The sequence below is a fragment of the Buteo buteo genome, chromosome 6, assembly GCF_964188355.1.
Source record: "Buteo buteo chromosome 6, bButBut1.hap1.1, whole genome shotgun sequence".
NCBI lineage: Eukaryota > Metazoa > Chordata > Aves > Accipitriformes > Accipitridae > Buteo > Buteo buteo.
This window is the reverse complement of record NC_134176.1, coordinates 27,757,012-27,776,073: the sequence shown is the minus strand read 5'-3', so window position 1 is coordinate 27,776,073 and position 19,062 is coordinate 27,757,012. Positions and strand designations below refer to the sequence as shown.

Sequence of the window (19,062 nt, the reverse complement as noted above, 5' to 3'; positions counted from 1 at the left end):
GAGAAGTGCTGCAAATTTGTCCCTCACCCAAAGAAGTGGGAAGAAGGATGGGTAACAAGGTTCATATTACCTGATTTATCTTTCTTTTGCTCCTGAGCTAGGCAGGTTCTTAATGTTATCCAGGCTCATATAACATCACATTCTGTTTGTTTAAATCATATTCTGTAAAAAGGACTTCCATCCCAAGGTCTTTGGTGGAGATACAGAAATACTTACTCTTCCATTTAGATCTTCTTCCCCACTGTCTTTACCAAAAGAGTCATATATTATTATACTTCTACAGTTGTGACAGTAGAATGGGACTATCGTGATGTGGGAATTTGGTTCTCCCTCTTGAGCAACGTTACTGCTCCTATCAGAGGAGAGTATAATATCTATTGAATGTGTCTAAGCACAGTAGGCATTATTCATACCAATAATTATCTTGTCCTGTTCAAAAAATAAATAAGGAATTGAACAGTGTTGAATTCAGTGTTGGCTAGATTTCACAAGAGCTTTCATACTCCTTCAGTTTCCTTGTCAGGTCCTGAGAAAATAATTAATTCTTTGGTTCAGTGCAACCAATACATTTCCTGCTACAGTATTTCACTTTTACCTGCTGGTTATGGAGAAATGATATGCTGGCAAAAAGAAAAAGCTGTGGTTTTTCTTGTGAACTCCTGCTTCATAAAGTTAAAAATGTTTTCCTCTTCACCCAAGCTAAATTAAAGTGGACAACTATATTATTCTTTTACAGATTTTCTTTCAGTATCCCAATGGTCAAAACTCATGAGGGTAAAGAAGGAGAGAGGTGAGGGAAGCTGATTTAGAAGTTTTAGGATACAGAAATCAATTCACCATCCATTTGCAGCCCCTTTCAACCCCTACACTTTGGAGCTTTCTCCTCACTGATTTTTCTCCAGCAACCACCTGTCTAATCTCTCACTTTTCAAGAGGTGTGTGATTCGGCTTCCAGTTGGTGGGCTGTATCCATCTGATGGCCCCTTTTGCCTGGGAGAAGCCAAGAACATCTTCTCAGGTAACAGGGATCTTGGTGGTCATGGCAGCTCAACAAAGCACAGGAGGCTGCTGTCACTACCTATGCCCCATGCCGGCAATGGTGGCTGAAACTGCCTCCTTGTGAGAAACTGTTGTGTTTTTTCTAAAAAGGTCCCAAACCTGCATCTGTCTGCTGACGTTAACCAGACTGATGTGCATTGCCAACACACGCATGCTGTTAATTAGCTCTTTTGCGTCTTTCCATGAATAATAATTTGCACTGAGACCTGAACCAAGGTCAGGGCCTCAGGTTTCCAGATGCGGCACATGTAGGTAATAAGAAGCAATCCTGGGCCCCCAAAGCTTAGAATTTAAAGAAGACAAAAAGCGAGGGAAAGGCACTTTACTCCCAGTTTCAGCATGGCAGGCTGAGGTTTGCATGTTGTGACTTGCTCAGTACCACACAGAGGACGTGAAATAGAAGAGGGAATTCAAGACAGAGCTCTGATCCCCAATCCACTAAATCATTCCCCTTGCGTCCTTGTTTTGCGTTAAGGGGAATGGCCCAGACAAGTCTGCCCAGTTGCTTCAGTAAGCATTGGTACAATAGGGAAGCAGACTTCCCCTATATTAAATTTCCCAGGCGTTCCCTTTATCATTTAAGCCATCATTTTAACTGCCTTGTTTCATAGCGCTTAACTGTCCAAGGAGCTGTATGATTTATATGAATAAGGGTTTGGCAGCAGCAGCTAGGTAAGGCATGGCTTACTGAGTAGCAATACGTTGCCATTGTGTCATTTAAGTGGCTTTCAGGAGGTGACTTGCTAAGTGTGTACCTGCATAGCAATCCCCAAACCAACTGCATTTTTGTATGGGAGAAGCCATGATAAGTTTACGGTAGACATTACGGGCATCTGGAGGAAGGTTTTCGGACTGCAGCACATGCAGCCCTCCTAGTGACTCACCAGCCATTGCAGAGTGGCACGTGTGGGTGTGCACAGTACCAAGAAGTGGGGAAAGCATGTGCTAGGCACACTCATCTAGAGTTCATCAGTGTACCTCACTTCTTGGCACACTGGTGACCACAGCTGGGTATCTGCTGGGAGCACAGGACACCTTGTTTGCTTTTGGTCAGAGTTGCTCAATACTTTTCAGTAACACTTTTGAGAAAGATCAGACAAAACTGTTCAAATACTCTCTGTTTTATTTTCCTGGGGCAGGGGGGGAAGTATCCTCAAATAAAAAAAAGGTTGGTTGGTTTTTTTAAAGTCATTCAAAGATTTTTAACCCGCTGAATCATTCACCAAGAAAGTAATGGCAAGAGGGCAGAGGCCCGTGTGGTTCCCCTTCCCAGGTCACTCACACTGAGGGTTTCTAGCTTTAGGGCTACTCAGCTCATCCATGAGATCATCCCTCTCTCAAATTCCATATGTATTTGGTTATTCCATCTTTGAAACACGTTTCCATTCTTTCTATTTCTTTTAATTGCCTTCTCCTGGAGAGACTCTTCTCTTCCATCTACTCAGCTGGATGTTCCTGGCCATGCTGGAAGGCAGGGCTGGCTTCCAGCCCTGGGTCCAAGACAGCTTTGTCTCTCGCTTTTCTGGTTCAGTGGGGGAGTTAAGCCAAGTGATCACAATAGCAAATCAGGACAACCATAAAGTTCACGATCATGTCTGATTTATAAAGATAACATTGTATTAAGTACAAGATATTTTCTGAGGTTATTAGTAACAGGCTTTCTTCAGCCGGTCATTGCCGAATGGTGCCATGTGCTTTACTGCTTGATTCATTTATATGTCTTTAAGATTTTAATTAACACCGTTTTCATCAGAGCCAATTACAAGTGATTTGAAAACTCCGGGCTGTTCAGTTTATCTCTGCCAGTGTTTGGGAATTATTCCCATGATCTTTATTTTTGAAATATATTGAATGGCATCAAGAGCACTAAAGAGGCCATTTAAACACTGGGGGAAAAAAATAATGCTTATACTTCTGGGAAAACATTTATGGTGATTCACATTTTGGAAACTGAAACACTATCAATTCTTATTCCCAGATTATTTTCCAAGAAAAAGCTTGGATCCACTGCTGAATCAGTTTCTTCAAAATACTTAGGCTCATAGTGAAATTGGATCATGCAGAGAAGGCTGGAATACTGTGCTGGGGGAGGAGGTCAGGAGACTCCTCCATCCTCCATCCTGTGACATTGGCACAGACGGATGGAATAAGCCTACCTAAGTCTCTAAGGAGACATTTGGATCCTACCTGGCTGTAGCAGAGGGGTATACGCACTAGATGTTAAAGGATCAGGATAAACGTGTTTCTCTGTTTAGTGATCTAGATAAGCTGCTTTGCACAGAAAAATAAAAAATGGAAAAATGCTTAATAAAACTCATTAGCTGAGAATATACCCACTTGAAGATGGGACTATTCATTGTATGGGAACAAAAAGTCTCTGGATCTTAGTGTAACTGTTTTAGAGGCATTTTTTTCCCTGGTGAAAAGAGGCTAAAAATCCTACACCGTCTTGATGTGAGTGAGAGCTAAGAATTTTACAGAAACTGAAGCCTTGTAAGAAAATCTCGAATGTGCACTTGTATAACAGGTTTTGAGCAAGTCTGGCACAGTATTTACTACTACAGTATAAAGGGCTGGGTTCCTTGATGTATATTTCTAGTTGGCATTTTATCAAGGAAATAAACTTTGATTTTTCTTTATTTTGTGACATGCAGATTGAAACTACATTTTCTCTGTCCAAAGCCTTGACTTAAAAGCATTAGATCATTAAATTAAATGCTTTTGCATAAGACTAAAATTGTAACTGAACAAATTATTTATGCAGACAGAAGCAAGATAAAGTTTCTTTCAAGAGTTCTTTAACATATCAGATTGATAAGAGTCAAAACACCTTTACTGCCATTAAATATTTACCAAGACTTGGCTTTTGGAAGAGGGGCAGTTCAGTGCAGTGTGTTTGGCTCCATGCAATGCTATTGATTAGCTATCAGGAGGACATAGTTAATGGGTAACTGGAGGTATTACAGAGCGCTCCACATTCTTGTCAAGTCTTTTCTCTGAAGATGACCTAAAATAAAGTCAGTTACAACTGGCGTTCACCCTGCGACAGATTGCACAAGCTCACCTACGGTATGAACAAAAGGTTCACAAGAATCAGTTGACCAGGGCTTAAGCAATCCTTTCTAGTAGTTGTTGTCATCACTGCTGGACTTTAGAACTGCACATGTTTACATTTAATTAGAAAGAACACACAGTTTACATCGCACAGTAGCTATCAGTATCGAATCAGAATTGATTTCCGCTGTCTTTCTCAAATGACTGTTTCCTTCAGACTAATTAAAAAAAGGCACATAACAAAATGACTCATATAAATTTTAAAGCAAAGTAAACATTATTCCCTGGAGACAAGAATAAAAGTCAACAGCACATAGTCATTACATTGAGCTTCTTTTCAGGTGATTCTGATGTCTGCATTATGATATATATGAGTACTACCAGATTTATTTTATATAGATGCATATATGGATGTATATACGAAGTACCCCTTTGCACTGAGTGGACACTTCACTGACTGTTTCAGTTTTGAGGGTCAGGATTCTTATTTGTTTCATCTGAATTGCTGCAGTTGATGTAATGCAAGAAGCAATTCGCTAGTATTACTACTTTCTGCAGAAGGATTTTGTTCATTTCAAATGAAATTGTCTATGTGTAGGTCACCCATGTAAAATGGAAGTCAGAAGCCATTATCCTTACCAGTAAGAAGCTGCAAAGGAAACTAAAGGCACAAACCAAATTAACCTTAACTTCATGCATAATTTCCAACAAAGACATCTCTATTAGATTTTGTTAGTTATGCAGGCAAATCTAAATTCAAACTAGGGTGACAGGAGATGTCATTTAAAAATCCTAGCAGAAATGCCTGACTCTTGATTGTGCACATTCTTTGTCATCAAGGAAGATTTCCATGGATGGCATTTTGGAGAGTAAGGGTTCAAGCCAGCAATTTACCAGGTACTGTCAAGTCCATGGGAGCTGAAGGGGTTGCAGTCCAGACCAGGCAGACCGCACCAGGTAGGTGTGTGGAGCTGTAGGAGCTGATTCTGAAATGCCTGCTCAAAAGGCCTGATGTTCATTTATGCCATAATACCCTGGTTTCCATGTAAGAGACGGTGTTCAGAATGAAGCTTTTGGCAATGATCATCAAAAAAAGGAAAAAGGTAATACATGCTGCATCTATTTTCTACCTCTGTTCGTTGGTATACCACCAGCTCTATTACTTTAGCACCCAACCAGACGTATAAAAAATAAGCCGCTATGACCTTTAGGACAAGATCCTCCGTCTCTTTTCCACTAAGTTTGTGTTTCTGCAAATCCCTGACATAGGCAATTTCCCTGCTGGGCCGCAGCCAGAGTCACTGGCTCTACACCACCCACGTACACACCCCTTCAGTGATCCATGTCAAGCGAGTGGCCTCCAGCAGCTGGCGGAGAGGCGCAGGGGCTGCCGGTTCAGCGCGGGGACCAGGAAGGTGAAAATACCTCTTGTCCTTGAGCCGGCCGTGCCCCTCCTGCCTGCCCGCTGCCCATGGCGGAGCCAGGATCTGCTCTGCCCCTGCGACGATGCTCGCGCTTCCCGGGGAAAGCGGCCAGGGTTTTGTGATACATGGTAAAATGTGGAGTTGCTGGCATCATCTTAAATATCCTTTGTATTCAAATACCGAGGTCACTCTTGATGACTTGATGCCAGTTCTGTCTTCGATTAATAGATAAGGTTCCCTCTGTATTTGCAGTGTAACCTAAACAATCTATTACTGTAGGGAATAACTGCAGTATTACAAATACTAAGTTAAAGTTATTTTGTTAACTAAAGCCATTGGCAAATATTGAAGAATGGCCAAATCATATGAATTGGCAATAAAGAACAGATAGAAGATAGCAAAATTCTTTCTTGTAACTTCTAGTATGATAAAGTACCCTACAAAATAAAATTCTTTTAAAATTTCAGATTAATTTTACTTAGTTAGAAGCAAACCTTGAGGGCTGGATAGTTGTATTCTGTGAATGCTTAGGTTAGAATATGCTAACACAGCCAGTTCTCTGTCAAAACATGACAGGAACATTTTACAGCAACCTTGGTTCTGGGAATAACATGTAGTCTAGTAAAACTGTGAAGAGTATCCACAATAGTTGCTGTTGTACTGAAAACATTTGTGGCAGAAATTTGAGAGCCTGTGAATCTGTGTCTTACAATTAACGCAGGTACGTTGTGGAACCGTGAAGATGTGTAATTAATGTTAACATGTATCAAGTAATATTCAGGATTAAAGCATAAAATCTACAGTAGTCTCTTCTGTAAATTCAGATGCACTATATCTGAGAGTTGATGTATGTGTGAAAAAAGCTAATGCTAAATTATCATCTTGCAGACTCTAATTAATCAATTAGAGATAGCAGAGACCCCAGCTCTAGGTGCATCATGTGCTCAGGAAATTCAGGTGGATTTCTTAGCTACAAGCTATTAACTGTGGGTCTGTGGATCTAGCTGAAGAGGATAGTACCACAGCTGCAAAAATCTCAAAAACGCTTCCTTCTACTCATCGGTATCATGTATGTTTTGCTCTGTTTCAACCAAACTTTATTAATCCAGAAACTATTTTATGGGGGTCCCAGACCATTTGATCGTGTGGTGAATGTGAGGATTGATCAGTGGTGCTGGATGTCGTGTGTGTATCGCTGTCATGTGAGGCTGTGCTATCTGAACGATTTGCCCAGTGGCTGCATAAAGTGAACTGGAGACATTTGATTACTGTGCAACTCCATAAATGAAGGGTTTGTAATGGACATATGATTTCCGATTATTTCTGGTTGAGAGCACGTCTCAGCAGTCCTTCAACTTCAAGAAAGGCTCAGATGATTAAATCATATGCCCCATGTCCTTACTACCTCTCCCGAACTAGTCACAGGGGAATGGTGTGGGTACTGCAGTGGTCCTGGAGAGTGAAAATGAGGCCCGAAAGAAAATGTTTGCTGCTTGGCATCATCAGAAGACTGTCTGGGTTTAGTTTTGTCCTAAATTCAGACTGTGCTGCATCTAACTTAGCTCTTTCAACAGTGATGGGTCTCTTTTCAGTAGCAAAGCTCAGAGCACCTTGCAAAGGTAGTATTGTGATTGCTCTTTTTTAAAGACTAGGAGACTGAAGCCCAAGGAGGAAAAAAGTGTTTGTTGAAAAACAGAAGTTCTAAGGTGGATGATAGTCATTTCAAGCTTTCACCGTAGATCATGAACCTGTGCTTGAATCATCTAGTGTCCAGACTGTTTGGACCCTTATACAGGTCACAGGTTTCTCTAGATTGTTTCAGGAGAGAAGGCTGAAACTCAACCCATTGCTCACTATTCACATGTAGTTGAGTTTGGATGGTGTGGACATGCATGATCAGTGCTAATCTGTCAATACGTTATCCTGTAAAATCCTGAGGTTATATCACCAACCACCACAGAGAAGAAAATCAGTGGTGGGCTCTGTTCAATGAGTGCTTGTCATTGGATTTGGTGAGAGGCTAGAAAAGAAAGAGGATGCCTCAGCTCATCCTAGACTAAGAACACGTGGGTACATGCCACACGAGAGAGCGACACTGTGATGGACTGTGGCAGTGCAAAGGACATACTGCGCATTAGGCACAACACGCACTACTGTTGTAACGTGTTCGTTCTGTGGCCTGTGCGCCACAGTCTAACACAGCTGCTGCTTTCGGTTAAATTAGTGAGAGGTGTTTGGGTGGTTGTACTGAAGAGAAAACACCGTCCTCTTAACTCGTGTAATTGCAGATGAAGGAAGGCTAGTAAAATATTTGTCTTTGGTAGGGCAATGCTATCTAGTTACCAGTCTACCAGCTGTCAGGCTCCTGACTCACATGTAGTGCAAACTTGACCATTTTATATCCTCCACTTTAGAGCAAAACATCAAAGTCCTTCTAGGTCTTATGGGGATTTTTTTAATATCGTCTTATTGCAGTGTTTCCTAAGAGACCCTTTGAGGTAGTATTTTCAAGGTATCAGTGCTGCCTGGCCCTTGAGCGCACTCGGCTGTATGAAGGGACCCTCTTCAAAGCCATCCTGCACGCAGGCTGAGGTCTGAGAGGTCTCCAGAACTTGAGTGTCAGAAACATTTGTGGTGAAAACCAAGGTCAGACCTACATGCCTTTGGGAACATTGGCTATGTTTATCACTGGGGTGGGGGAGGAAGGAGGGGACGGATAGGGAATGTTTGTTTTTTGCTGGGTTTTTTTTTTCTTTCTTTAGGTGGAAGGTTTCTCTGTGTTGTTCAGTAATTGCTTCAGGTGGAAAATCATTTCCCACCTTGCAGCAAAAGTATGCCTGGCAAGGAGAGAAGTGTTATAAGAGTAGCACTTCATACAGTTGATTTTCAGCCAAAGTCAAGTCCTTCTGGGAGCAGTTACAACTGGTGAAATTTTTTAGCAGGCTTGAAGCCACTCTGACTTTGAGGGCTGAGGAAACCTTTTGCTATCTGCAGGAGCTGCATAAGTGACATGTATGGGACTTTTTCTTCTGCCTGGACACAGTTAAGTTGGGCCCTTGAAGCTCTCAGACCCAAGCTGGAGCAAGAAGGGGCCCGTGCTGCCATAGTAAAGCAAAAGGCTTACTATAAAGAACACGGGAATTACTTAAATCAAGGAACTGTCTGAATGCTTCTGTGACCCATTCTTCAGGCCTAGAACTCCCATTTATTTTTTATTTATAGCATCAATATTCTTTGAAGAAATAATTTTCTAGACATTAATGAAGGAATTTCAAATTAGTAAGTATCAGAAGGGACTAAATAAAAGTATTTTAGCAAAGCACATATTGATGGAAATCTGGCAATTGCATGCTTTTGAAAAAAAATGTAAAAGATCTATCAGCCACAGTGCCTTTATCTGGAGGAATCACACTGGCTACAAAATATATACATGTCAGAATCTATTGATCACTCAGATGCAATCATTATGAGTTAAAATATGTGATAGTGTATTACATACTGTATTGTTCATGGCCAGTCTTTCAGAAGAAGCCTCGTAGTCACCACACAGGGCCAGTATTTTAGAATCTAAGTAAATGACTATATTTTTCATATGTTCTGCAAAAAAACCTCTCAGCTGGTGTGAACAAGTTCGAATATTTAGGCTATCCTCTTTTTTTTTTTAATCAGGGACCCATAGAGTCACTGAACAGTTTAGCTTCTCATCTGTCTTTTTTTTTCCTTTTAATCTTGCTAGGTGTTTAAGAAGCAGGCAGCAGTGGTATTTCGATAACCTGCTTTCAGCTTTATTTGCATACCTTTGTATTTTTCCATGGTGATCAATGCTCGACCATAGTGGAACTTCAGTCAGTAAATTTTATGTGCAACTGTTAAAGTAATTTTATTTTTAATGAGTCTGTTCTAGGGATTTTAATGTCCCTTTATAAATATTTATATTTTCAATATGTCTTCATTTAATTGAAAAGGTTCTTCACATTATTTTCAGACAACTGCAGGTAGTAGGCGTAATGACATATCAACTCTCTGACCTTTTAGCTCCTGGATTTCTGTTAGTTCATCCACATTTTGCTTGTCCATGTATATTATATTTTAGTTTGTATATGATTTTCCTCTATGGGCTGTTGGAACAAAGGGTGTTTTCCATACAAACACCTTAATAAACTGGAAAGGAAGAAAATACGCTATTGCATGCTAGCAGCTGTCATGCAGACTGCGTCTTGAGTATTGTAATCAGTGCGCACTGCTACTAGAAATCCACACTGAAATAAGGTTTGATATTTGCATGGTCATCAGTCAGAGGGATGGTCTCGAGTCCTATTCATCAATACAGGAACAGCTTCTGATATTCATGAAGTTGTTTTGAGATTACTTCAATTATTTATTTAAAAACACTGCACGCTATGATATCCTGTTGCCATCACTTTTGTTATAAATCTCTTCCATTAATTTCTTCTACTACCAGTGTCATTTTCCACTGGTGTAGAATTCACCAATGAATTATGGCTATGAAGAGATGGGAAGCAATCATAATTCCATGGAGAGCTTGCTGGTGCAGGCTCCTCCCCTAGTAATCAGCTATTAATGTGATTTCTACCACTGCACTTTAATAACTCAAGCAGCTGGCTACCTACTGATTCCTTGGGAAATAATTCCACAGTCAACAGACTTCATTGAGAATTTTTCACTTGATGCACCATCATCTTTATTCTCCTTTTTCCAATTTCTTCTCATTATTTATAGGCAACCTGTCTGTCTAATATCCTTCTTTTTGCTTATTATCCATAGCTATTGTTAGTTGATCCAGGCATATTTATTTCTTTTAGCTTCATTAATCTATTGCCTTAAGGCCCTATTCATATTCATTTTTAATTTCTGATCTCCCTTTGATTTGTTCAGAACTTTCTGGCACACAAATACAAAGCATGTAGAATTGTATTCTGGTTTGTACAATGAAAGAGTATTATTTTGTGCTCTATGATTTGGTATCTCTATGAATATACCTGAAGAACACGTATAAAACTGAATGGGTTGAATATACATTCATGGCACTTCAGTGTGAAATAGATGGTAAACATGTCTACTGTTTGCCTGAGTGAAGCCAAAACAGTGGGTCAGAGAGAACCTTGCAAGAAATTATGCTTGAGGACACTAGGTTACCTATCCCTGTCTACTATAGAGAGGCTATTTAAGGCACAGTATATTCTAGTACAGGTGTTACTAGCTTATTTAAAGCAGCATCAAGTAACATTTTAAGTTTCCTCTCACAAAAATATTGACAAAAGACCTTTAGAATTGGTTAACGTGCAAATCATCCGTATTTCTAAGTAATCCTACTGCTTTAATTATTTTAATTTTTGCATTGTAGCATTTTTATTCCTTTCATTATATTGAAAAATCTGCAATTTTGCAAATAAACCCCCTGTAGTTGGTGAATCTGCTTGCTAAAAGAGACTCCTGTGTAACATGAGTTAATAAGACGTCAGTAACTTACACTGATTAATTCAACTTCATGTAAATCACACTAACAACTCTTTGCTGCAGCTCAAAGGTGATCAGGAAGATGCTACAGCTGAAAAATACTGCCTTTTCAGTTTTTGTTGAATAGTGTTTTGACTTTTTAAAATTCTGGTAGTTGTTACATACTTGTAGAAGAGCCTTGTGGAAACAGGATGTTCTTTTTGTTCTCTGTCACTTTTGAAATAAAACTTGTTTTGGTATTAGTGCGTGTGGATCCGTATATGGTAATATTAAAAATATTAATTAAACTGAGTGTAGTGTTCTTGCAGCTGAGCCTTAGACTGAAACTCAATAACACATATGATTTTGTTTTCCCAGCTTATACAAATCTTTGTCTGAAGGAATGAGTCTGAAGGACGAGCTTAACCATACTTCTGAAGGTGGACTGCAAGGCAGGGAGGGTGTTGTGACCCTTACCTATCGCCAGATTGAAGATCTGGCAGCTCAGCTGCAGCAAGCTCGGTCAGAGCAAAAGGACACGGAGCTGAAGCTCCAGAAAGCCCTGGAGGCTTCACAGGAGGCCAATGAAAAAGTTCAGAAGTAAGTCACTTGCCTTCTTTCCAGAAAAAGTGCAGTTGAAAACCAAATGAAACGATGTTTCTTTTGGTATTTTGTTGATGACTGAAAGTGTGGCGGTACTCAGAAAAAGTCCTTTAAAACGATTCCTTCTTTGTCCGCCGTTCAGCTCATTACCTACTCAGTGTGAAGCCGATCACGTTAACAGTTTTATAGTATTACACAAGTCAGCGTGCCTGTCATTACTGTTATGGAAACTGCTTTCTACATGTGCAAGGCACAGAGAAAGCGTTTCCATCTCCTGTGAATGGTTTTCACTGTCTTTTTACCCCATGGCAATCCTATGGCAACAGAATATTTGCTTTTATAATTGCACGTTAGAATATTAAGGTTCTCATTTTTGGTCTGTTACACATCTGGCAGGTTTCATGCCATGGTAAATGCTGGTGGGGTTGTTTAGGGGTGGCTTCGAAATCTCACTGAAACCAACAGGAAGTCTCAGAGTCGGTGAACGGGGATTGTATTCTCTTTCCCATCATAAGATTCCCTGTTAAAAGGTTACTGAACTCCAAAACCTGAAGTTCATCTCTACTGAAGTCCTTATTGTCATGTTTGTTATTACTAGCACATAAGCCTTTGAAAGTCTGATTGCTGGGACATAGGCAAACGTGTAGGCAGAGCCTCTTCACAGTCCGGCACTTCTCATCTCTGCATTACATTCATCAGCTGCAAAATACCCCTCTCTTGCCCTTCCAAGGTGGTCGATGCTGAACTGATGCAAATTTTCCCATCTTCCCATGTTTGCCTTCAACTTCAATGTCTGCAGCATATTTCCAGACTAGCCAGAAATTAGCTTATAATATATTGCAAGGACCTAACAAGAGTTCTTCCTGGTTAAAAAAATACATACTGAGTTCTCCTATTAAAAAGATAAAGAAATTATATTTTTAAATTTTTAATTTATTTGTAACTACATAAAATATAGTTAAGATAGACATATATATGAAAATACATATTTTCAGTCATCTCTTTAAAACCTCCAGTGGTTGTTTGAGAATCATTCAAACCTTTATTCTGAACACTATGATATATTTGAAACTTCAGCAAGTGCATACTTGATAAAAATAAACCTACCAAAAATAATTACAGCATGGTAAAGAGAATATTGGTTAAACCTTTCTGCACATTGTTTAAAGTTGTTATTTCACTGCATTTTATTTATACACATTTACTAACCATAGATATTTGAGTGAAGGTTGTTTTTTGGGTTGGGGTGGTTTTTTTAGTGAAACAGTCTTGTTTAATCCCATGTAACCAGGATGGCTAGTGTAGAAGTGCAGCCACAACCTGAATTAAAGTGGTGGTGATGCACTGCTATAGTGAAAAGAATTTACACAATTTAAGATGCTCGACTACTTGGGAAAATTTTGGTCAGGTTAGTTTTCATTATTGCTAAGATCAGACCACTGAGCCTATAGCAAAATTAAACAATTGGTTGAAGTCTTTTGACGACAATAGCATGCCCTTTTTACCAAGAAACTGTGGAAATGCTCTGTGCGTCTTCCCAGCACCCGGAGTCATCCACCCCCATCTTATAATTCAACCTGCAAACAGATTAAGCAGCTGAGTTTGTGGAAAGTGTGTTTACTTTGAGCTAAGAACCCTTGTGTGACACTATAGAGATTCCTCTGACACCTCTGGGAGAGCTACACAGACAGTTCGTACTCATCAGCAGGGAAACCGGGCTGAGAATTCCCAATTTCTTTGTAACCTCAACCGCTTCATACAAATCAGTGTTTGGCAATTAGGCAGGAACTCATTTGTTAGCTTAGGTTTTTATTTCAAAGATGTAGGATGTTCTACATTTCAAAAAGGAACTGACAATTTATAAACCTGTCAACTGAAAGGCTTCTTGGTATTAATTACAGTAGTATTAATTATTAGCACTGTCTTAAGAGGATGCTTATTGTAGTTTAAAATGTGACACTACGATTCATAGCCTAAACAGGGTTCTAAACCATCTGTTTTCTTGACTTCTTTTAAATGCTTAAGTAAAATTGAATTCTGACATATGAGGGAAGTATTTTTGGCAGCTATATAAAGTTGTTTCTCAGTATTATTCAGTAAAATATCTGAATAATGTAGCAACAGTTTAAAATCAGAAGAGGAAAATAATTATGAGCTTCATTAAGAAAGGACATAATTAAAATAATTAAAATAGTTAAAATAATGTTGAAAAAGGATGGACTTTGTATCTTCGTACGGTGTAATTTACTGGCGTTTACTATGCCTTTGCTAATCTGTTCTCTGGCAACACTAAAGAATTTTTTAATATTCTTAAAAACATCAGTGTTTGCATTCAGCATCATATGCAGAGCTTGAAATAGAGATGTAATTTCTTCACAGCACTGCCATCATGTCAGCCATTTGTGTACCCACCTGCAATTGTTGCTTTCTAAACGTGAGATCCAAGTCAGAATAGTGGTCCTGTGTTTTCCGTCAGGACACAAAGCATCTAAAAAATTTCTGGATCCTATCCCACATGAAACAGCAGCTGTGAACCAGAAGAGGCATATGTTGGAATCTGCTTATAGTGAACTTGGATATAGTAAAATTCTGTTTGTACTGAAGTAGGGTGAACATCTCACTTTGACTCTCTGCAGTGTGAGTAATAAATTGCAACTGTGTGCTCTTGCCTGTGAAGGTGATTCACCATCCTAGCAGGGGTGGTGGTGTGCAAGAGAAAATGATGTTCAGAGAGTGACCACACGGATTTAGCAGCATTTGTTTGAATCTATTTTGATTTTGAAACATTAACAAGACACACATTAGACTTCTAAGAGAGCACTTTTCTAGTTTATAAAGCAAATACACATTTTAACTGTGGCGTATGTAAATAAATACACGTATGCGCATACATATGCAGCACCTACTTATTCAATCGGAAATTATGAAGATCTGTGCGATACTTAATATTTTTAGCCTATACTCTGTAGAACAGCTATGACTATGGTTTTCTATATTTAATTAATGTTTCTAATTCATGGTTACAAACAAAGAATTAGGACAGCGGTGCAGAATTCACCAAGAGTGTTGGCACAGTGCCACAGGCCCCCTGCAAGTTTGTCCTGCCAGAGAAGCCAGGAGCCAGCTGGTGCAGCCCCAGCGGGGAAATGGGGCTGACCTGGAGAAGGTGGCTGGAAAAGCGTGTGAATTAATTAATGCCTCTGCCAGCAGAGGAAGCAAGACATTTTAAAACTGTCCTTCCTGCTGGAACCTCTGGGATTGAGGAGTGGCTACTGATGTCAGTGAGATCAGAGGAGGTTATAATGTAATACCAAATCAATATTAGCCAATTATCAGTAGAGGTTGAGGCCACTTTTCATGTGTTTTTTCCAGGAAATGTTCTATTTTTCTGCAACAGCTTTGCAGCTGGAGTGAATTTTAATGCAATTTGTCTGTTGAGGGCTTCTGTTTTTTCTCACAAATTAATGATTCTAGCTCAGTAAAGTGTAGCGCTCTGCATGTGAGCAGTCCTGCTTGCACACTTACATAGCTGTATAAGGTGGCAGCGGAGGGTACACATGTAGAATTTCTATGTAATCCTCTAAAAGTAAACACAAATCCAATACGTAGTGGTGCAATGCTAAATTATACAGGTATGAAAATAAGCATAAATGGTGAGAAACATGCTGCTTGTGCACTTTGTCAAGGTAGTTCTGACTATGAACAAAGCAAATCTAAAACAGAAATTATTACTTCCTTTGTCCTTAACTGTTTATTAAAGAGACTTTTTCTCTTGATTTGGGGTTTATTTCTTTTAAGAAGGAAGTCAGGAGAGTTACAGATTTGCATAAAATATTTCAGTGGATTGAATACATAAGAAAACTAAGCAATCTTCTGAATAAGCAGATAGTTTTATCAAAGGAAATTACTATCACTCGTAAAAGAAATACTACCCTTAATAACATTTGCTTTACCTCTTAAGGTGTGATTTTTTTGGCCACCTAACTTTCATTGTTACTGGAACACACCCTTTTTTTGAGTAGTCCTGGATTTCCCTGCAGCGTTTCTGAACATGCTTTCTCTGCTTTTGTAGTTGTTCACTTAGTTTCTTAGCTGATGCTGATAAATAAGTCGATCGATGACACAACAAAAGCAAACAGTTCTTACCAGCATTTGACATAGTTGAAAAGAATACAAAAAAATGGAAAGAAATAAGAAGCAAGCATTTATTAGGTTGTTAGAGTGCCCCTCTTGTGCAAGTAAAACTAATCTGCCTTCCGAGTACGGGAGCTGTGTGTGTTTCACATCAACGTCCAAGACGTTCTCCAGTGCTGGCTGGAGGGTCTAATCTTTCCCAGAATGATCTGAGCAGTGCAGTTCAAGAACAAGAATGAATATTTGAATAATCACACCACAATGTGAGGTGACCCTCCGACAGGGGACTGACCAGATACACATATGGATTTTGGGAAGACGCTCTGATGCTCTTTTTTAACACAGCTGTGAGAAGAATGTGGCTAAGACCCAGTAGTCTTTCTGGAGTATAGCTGGCAAAGGAAACCATGAGGAGAAGAGAATTTAACACATGGGTGTAAGAGAGTCTGCTTCATTGATGCGATCTGAGGGGAATGTCTAATGACTGGAAGAATCAAACTTGGCAATGAAAACACAAAGCTCTTTTCATCAATTCAAACGCAGACTCTAAAGCTGCAGATGGTTACCTCCAGCCTTGCCTATTCAGTGCGGGCTTGTATAAAATGGCACTTGGGCGAATACTAATAGATCAAAACAAAGATTTAATAACATAAAGATGTGCTGTTCATTTTTAAATGAGGATACAGGTCAGTGTCTCAGAAAAGAGTGAAATTAGTATCTTTATGTATGGGTCTAAAGTCTCTGGAGATTTTTAACTGCAAACATGATATCTTTAGTGTGCAGATTGTATTCAGTACAGCACAGCTATGCAGGGAACAGGCTAAAAGCAAGATTTCTGAATTATTATACTAATTTAGCCTCTTTGCAACATGCAAATGTTGTTAACTAGTTATCTCCCTTGTAAAATCACACCTACAGATATTTAGTTGAAGTATACATTGTAGCTTATATGCGTTCAGTCACTCGTTGTACATAAGAATGGAGCTAGTTAATTAGAAATTGCAGGCAGAAGCACTGCACAAAAGAAACAAGTTGTACATTCACCGGGACTTAAAGCTATTTGTTTTGGAGGAACCACCAAATGTCAGAGAACTCACTTGGCTTTATTTTAAATTTGAGAGATACGTTCCTTTAATTTTCATCTTTCAAAACAATAAATATCATTTGATTTCTTACTTTGTTAAGATGTTACATTTAGATGTTCAGACTTCCATATTAAACTAGACTGTTTTGGGGTTTTTTTTACTTTCAAAACTGTATTCTGCTGAATGTCAGATCAACATGTTAACTACTGGAGGCTAGGAGTACAGCTTCATAGATATTAATAGTTTCACTGATTTGTGTCAGTAAATAATTTAGTAGATGTCAAAAGTGATTTTGCTTTTAATGAAAACCACTGTGCTGCCTGCTGCTGTGAAGTTCTGCTGGGATTGAATAGTTGGTAATCTTTTAATATCATATAGGGAATAATTTAATTGGTGCTGGTATTTTGAAATGTAAAGTAAGTTCTGGTGACTTGTTGAAAAATGTAGATATAGAGCTAGTTTCTTAGTTACAGCAAATCGACTTAGCTCAGTCACACTGAGTTCTGTCGCACTGAGTTGCATTCATTTGTCCCAGTTAAGGATATGACCTGTAGTTTACTGAGAAACAGATGCTGGTGGGTACATTCAAAAGATGAACAAGTGAGGGCAAAGTGCTAAGAATCTTTTACTTGCTATAGCAAGCCACGGAAGTGAATGGTTATGAGGGTTTGTATGGAAGGAAATGGGGAGCTGAGGAAGATGACTCTTGTCACAGTCTAAGATACCAATGAAAATTAGCAATAGTTCTGGATGTTCGGAACTGGATCAAAAGTTATTAAAGAAGATTAAACATGGAAAAAACAGCTTGATGAGGACTGTGTTGTCTGCCTCATGCAATGATTAAAAGCAGATTATAAGCTCCATGGGGCCCATAAGAGATACACAGTCTCCACGGGTGGGGTTTTATGGTGTTTAGGAAACCCACACTAGCCAGATGGAAGATTCCCAGACACGCAAAACTACCACATACCCCAAAGAATTCTGTAGAGTGCAGCAGAGCTGATGCAAAATTTCTTTGGCATGCAAGACATGAATAGGAACATGAGAAAGTCTGAAACACAAAATCTAGTAACAATCACATCATATCATATACGAAAATATTACTGTTAACTAGAGTAGCAATAACAGGCAGTGTGAGTTTATTGGATTTAGGGGCAATAGGCTTGGAAGTAGTCTGCTTTAGGAATTCAGTGAGGAATTAAGAGTAATTGAAATGTGTGAAAAAAGTTATGTGTGATCTAACCAAATGCAGTACATAGTAGGGTCAGAATTTATTTAAATACTTGGAATTCTGCACTAACGCCAGTGACTCCTCTCAGACAAATTCCCCTCAGACTGCACTAATATGCATGGTGAAATGATGAATTAAAAAGTCTTGTAGAGATACCTGTTTGTTGCAATAAAAGAATTGAGTAAGCCAGTGAGGTTATGTGCAGCCTCAGAGAAATTCAACATCTAGAGTGAAATCAATTTTCTGGGTCTGGAGAAAATAAAATATTGAACTACTATTCAAATCTAAGGTGAGCTGAACAAATTCAGTCACTGGTGGCATATTCTTCGGGCTGTTGTAGGTATACCGCGTTTCTGTATCACTAGGAAGATCTTGTTTCCCTTGGTAAGGCTAACGTATTATTCGTGCTGTACAAAAGGAAATATATCACTTTTGCAAAGCTGTAATGAAATGTATTTTCTGCATTGGATTATATTCTCTTAATTGGATGACACTTCACTTCCTTATTTTTGAATTGCGTACTCCATGTTACAGTGTAGGTAAAATTTGCAGGCTGTGATGGAGGGGGTGCATGATAACTTAGTACCACTAATACTAATAACTTCCCGGCCCAAAGAGGAGAGGACTTGGGTTAGCACAAGCAGAAAACTTTTGACTGTAAAAATACAAAACAATCGACTTTTGTCTTTTCTGCCTGGATTCCTTGGAGACCCAATGGAGAAGCACGTGCTGAACCAGAATGATGCACACTCATTGCACTGAAATCTGTGCGGAACAGCATGACCTCAGACATTTTTTTTTTTCAAAAACTTCCTCGGCATCTGTGCACCCCCACCCATTTTCTAAGTGGTTGTTTGGGAGCAGGGGTACTCCTCTGGGGCGAGACGGAATAGAGCTGAGTTTCCTTCTCCATCCGAGGAGATCCTGGTTCATATCTCTTGTACCTCAGAGGGATGTTTTAGCCATGCAGGCTTGGTCTGGATGCTCTGTATTCCTTGCCTTGAAGGAGTACCAC

At 39.3% G+C, this 19,062-nt stretch overlaps 1 protein-coding gene across 1 annotated transcript in view; it reads left to right on the top strand.

The window, feature by feature from the left end:
- The window catches only part of MIPOL1 (mirror-image polydactyly 1), a 195,328-nt gene that overhangs the window by 157,990 nt on the left and 18,276 nt on the right, over window positions 1–19,062 (top strand). The window contains exon 13 of the mRNA XM_075030253.1: window positions 11,373–11,594. Coding sequence (XP_074886354.1) covers window positions 11,373–11,594 — 222 coding nt within the window. The remainder of the gene's footprint in view (window positions 1–11,372; window positions 11,595–19,062) is intronic.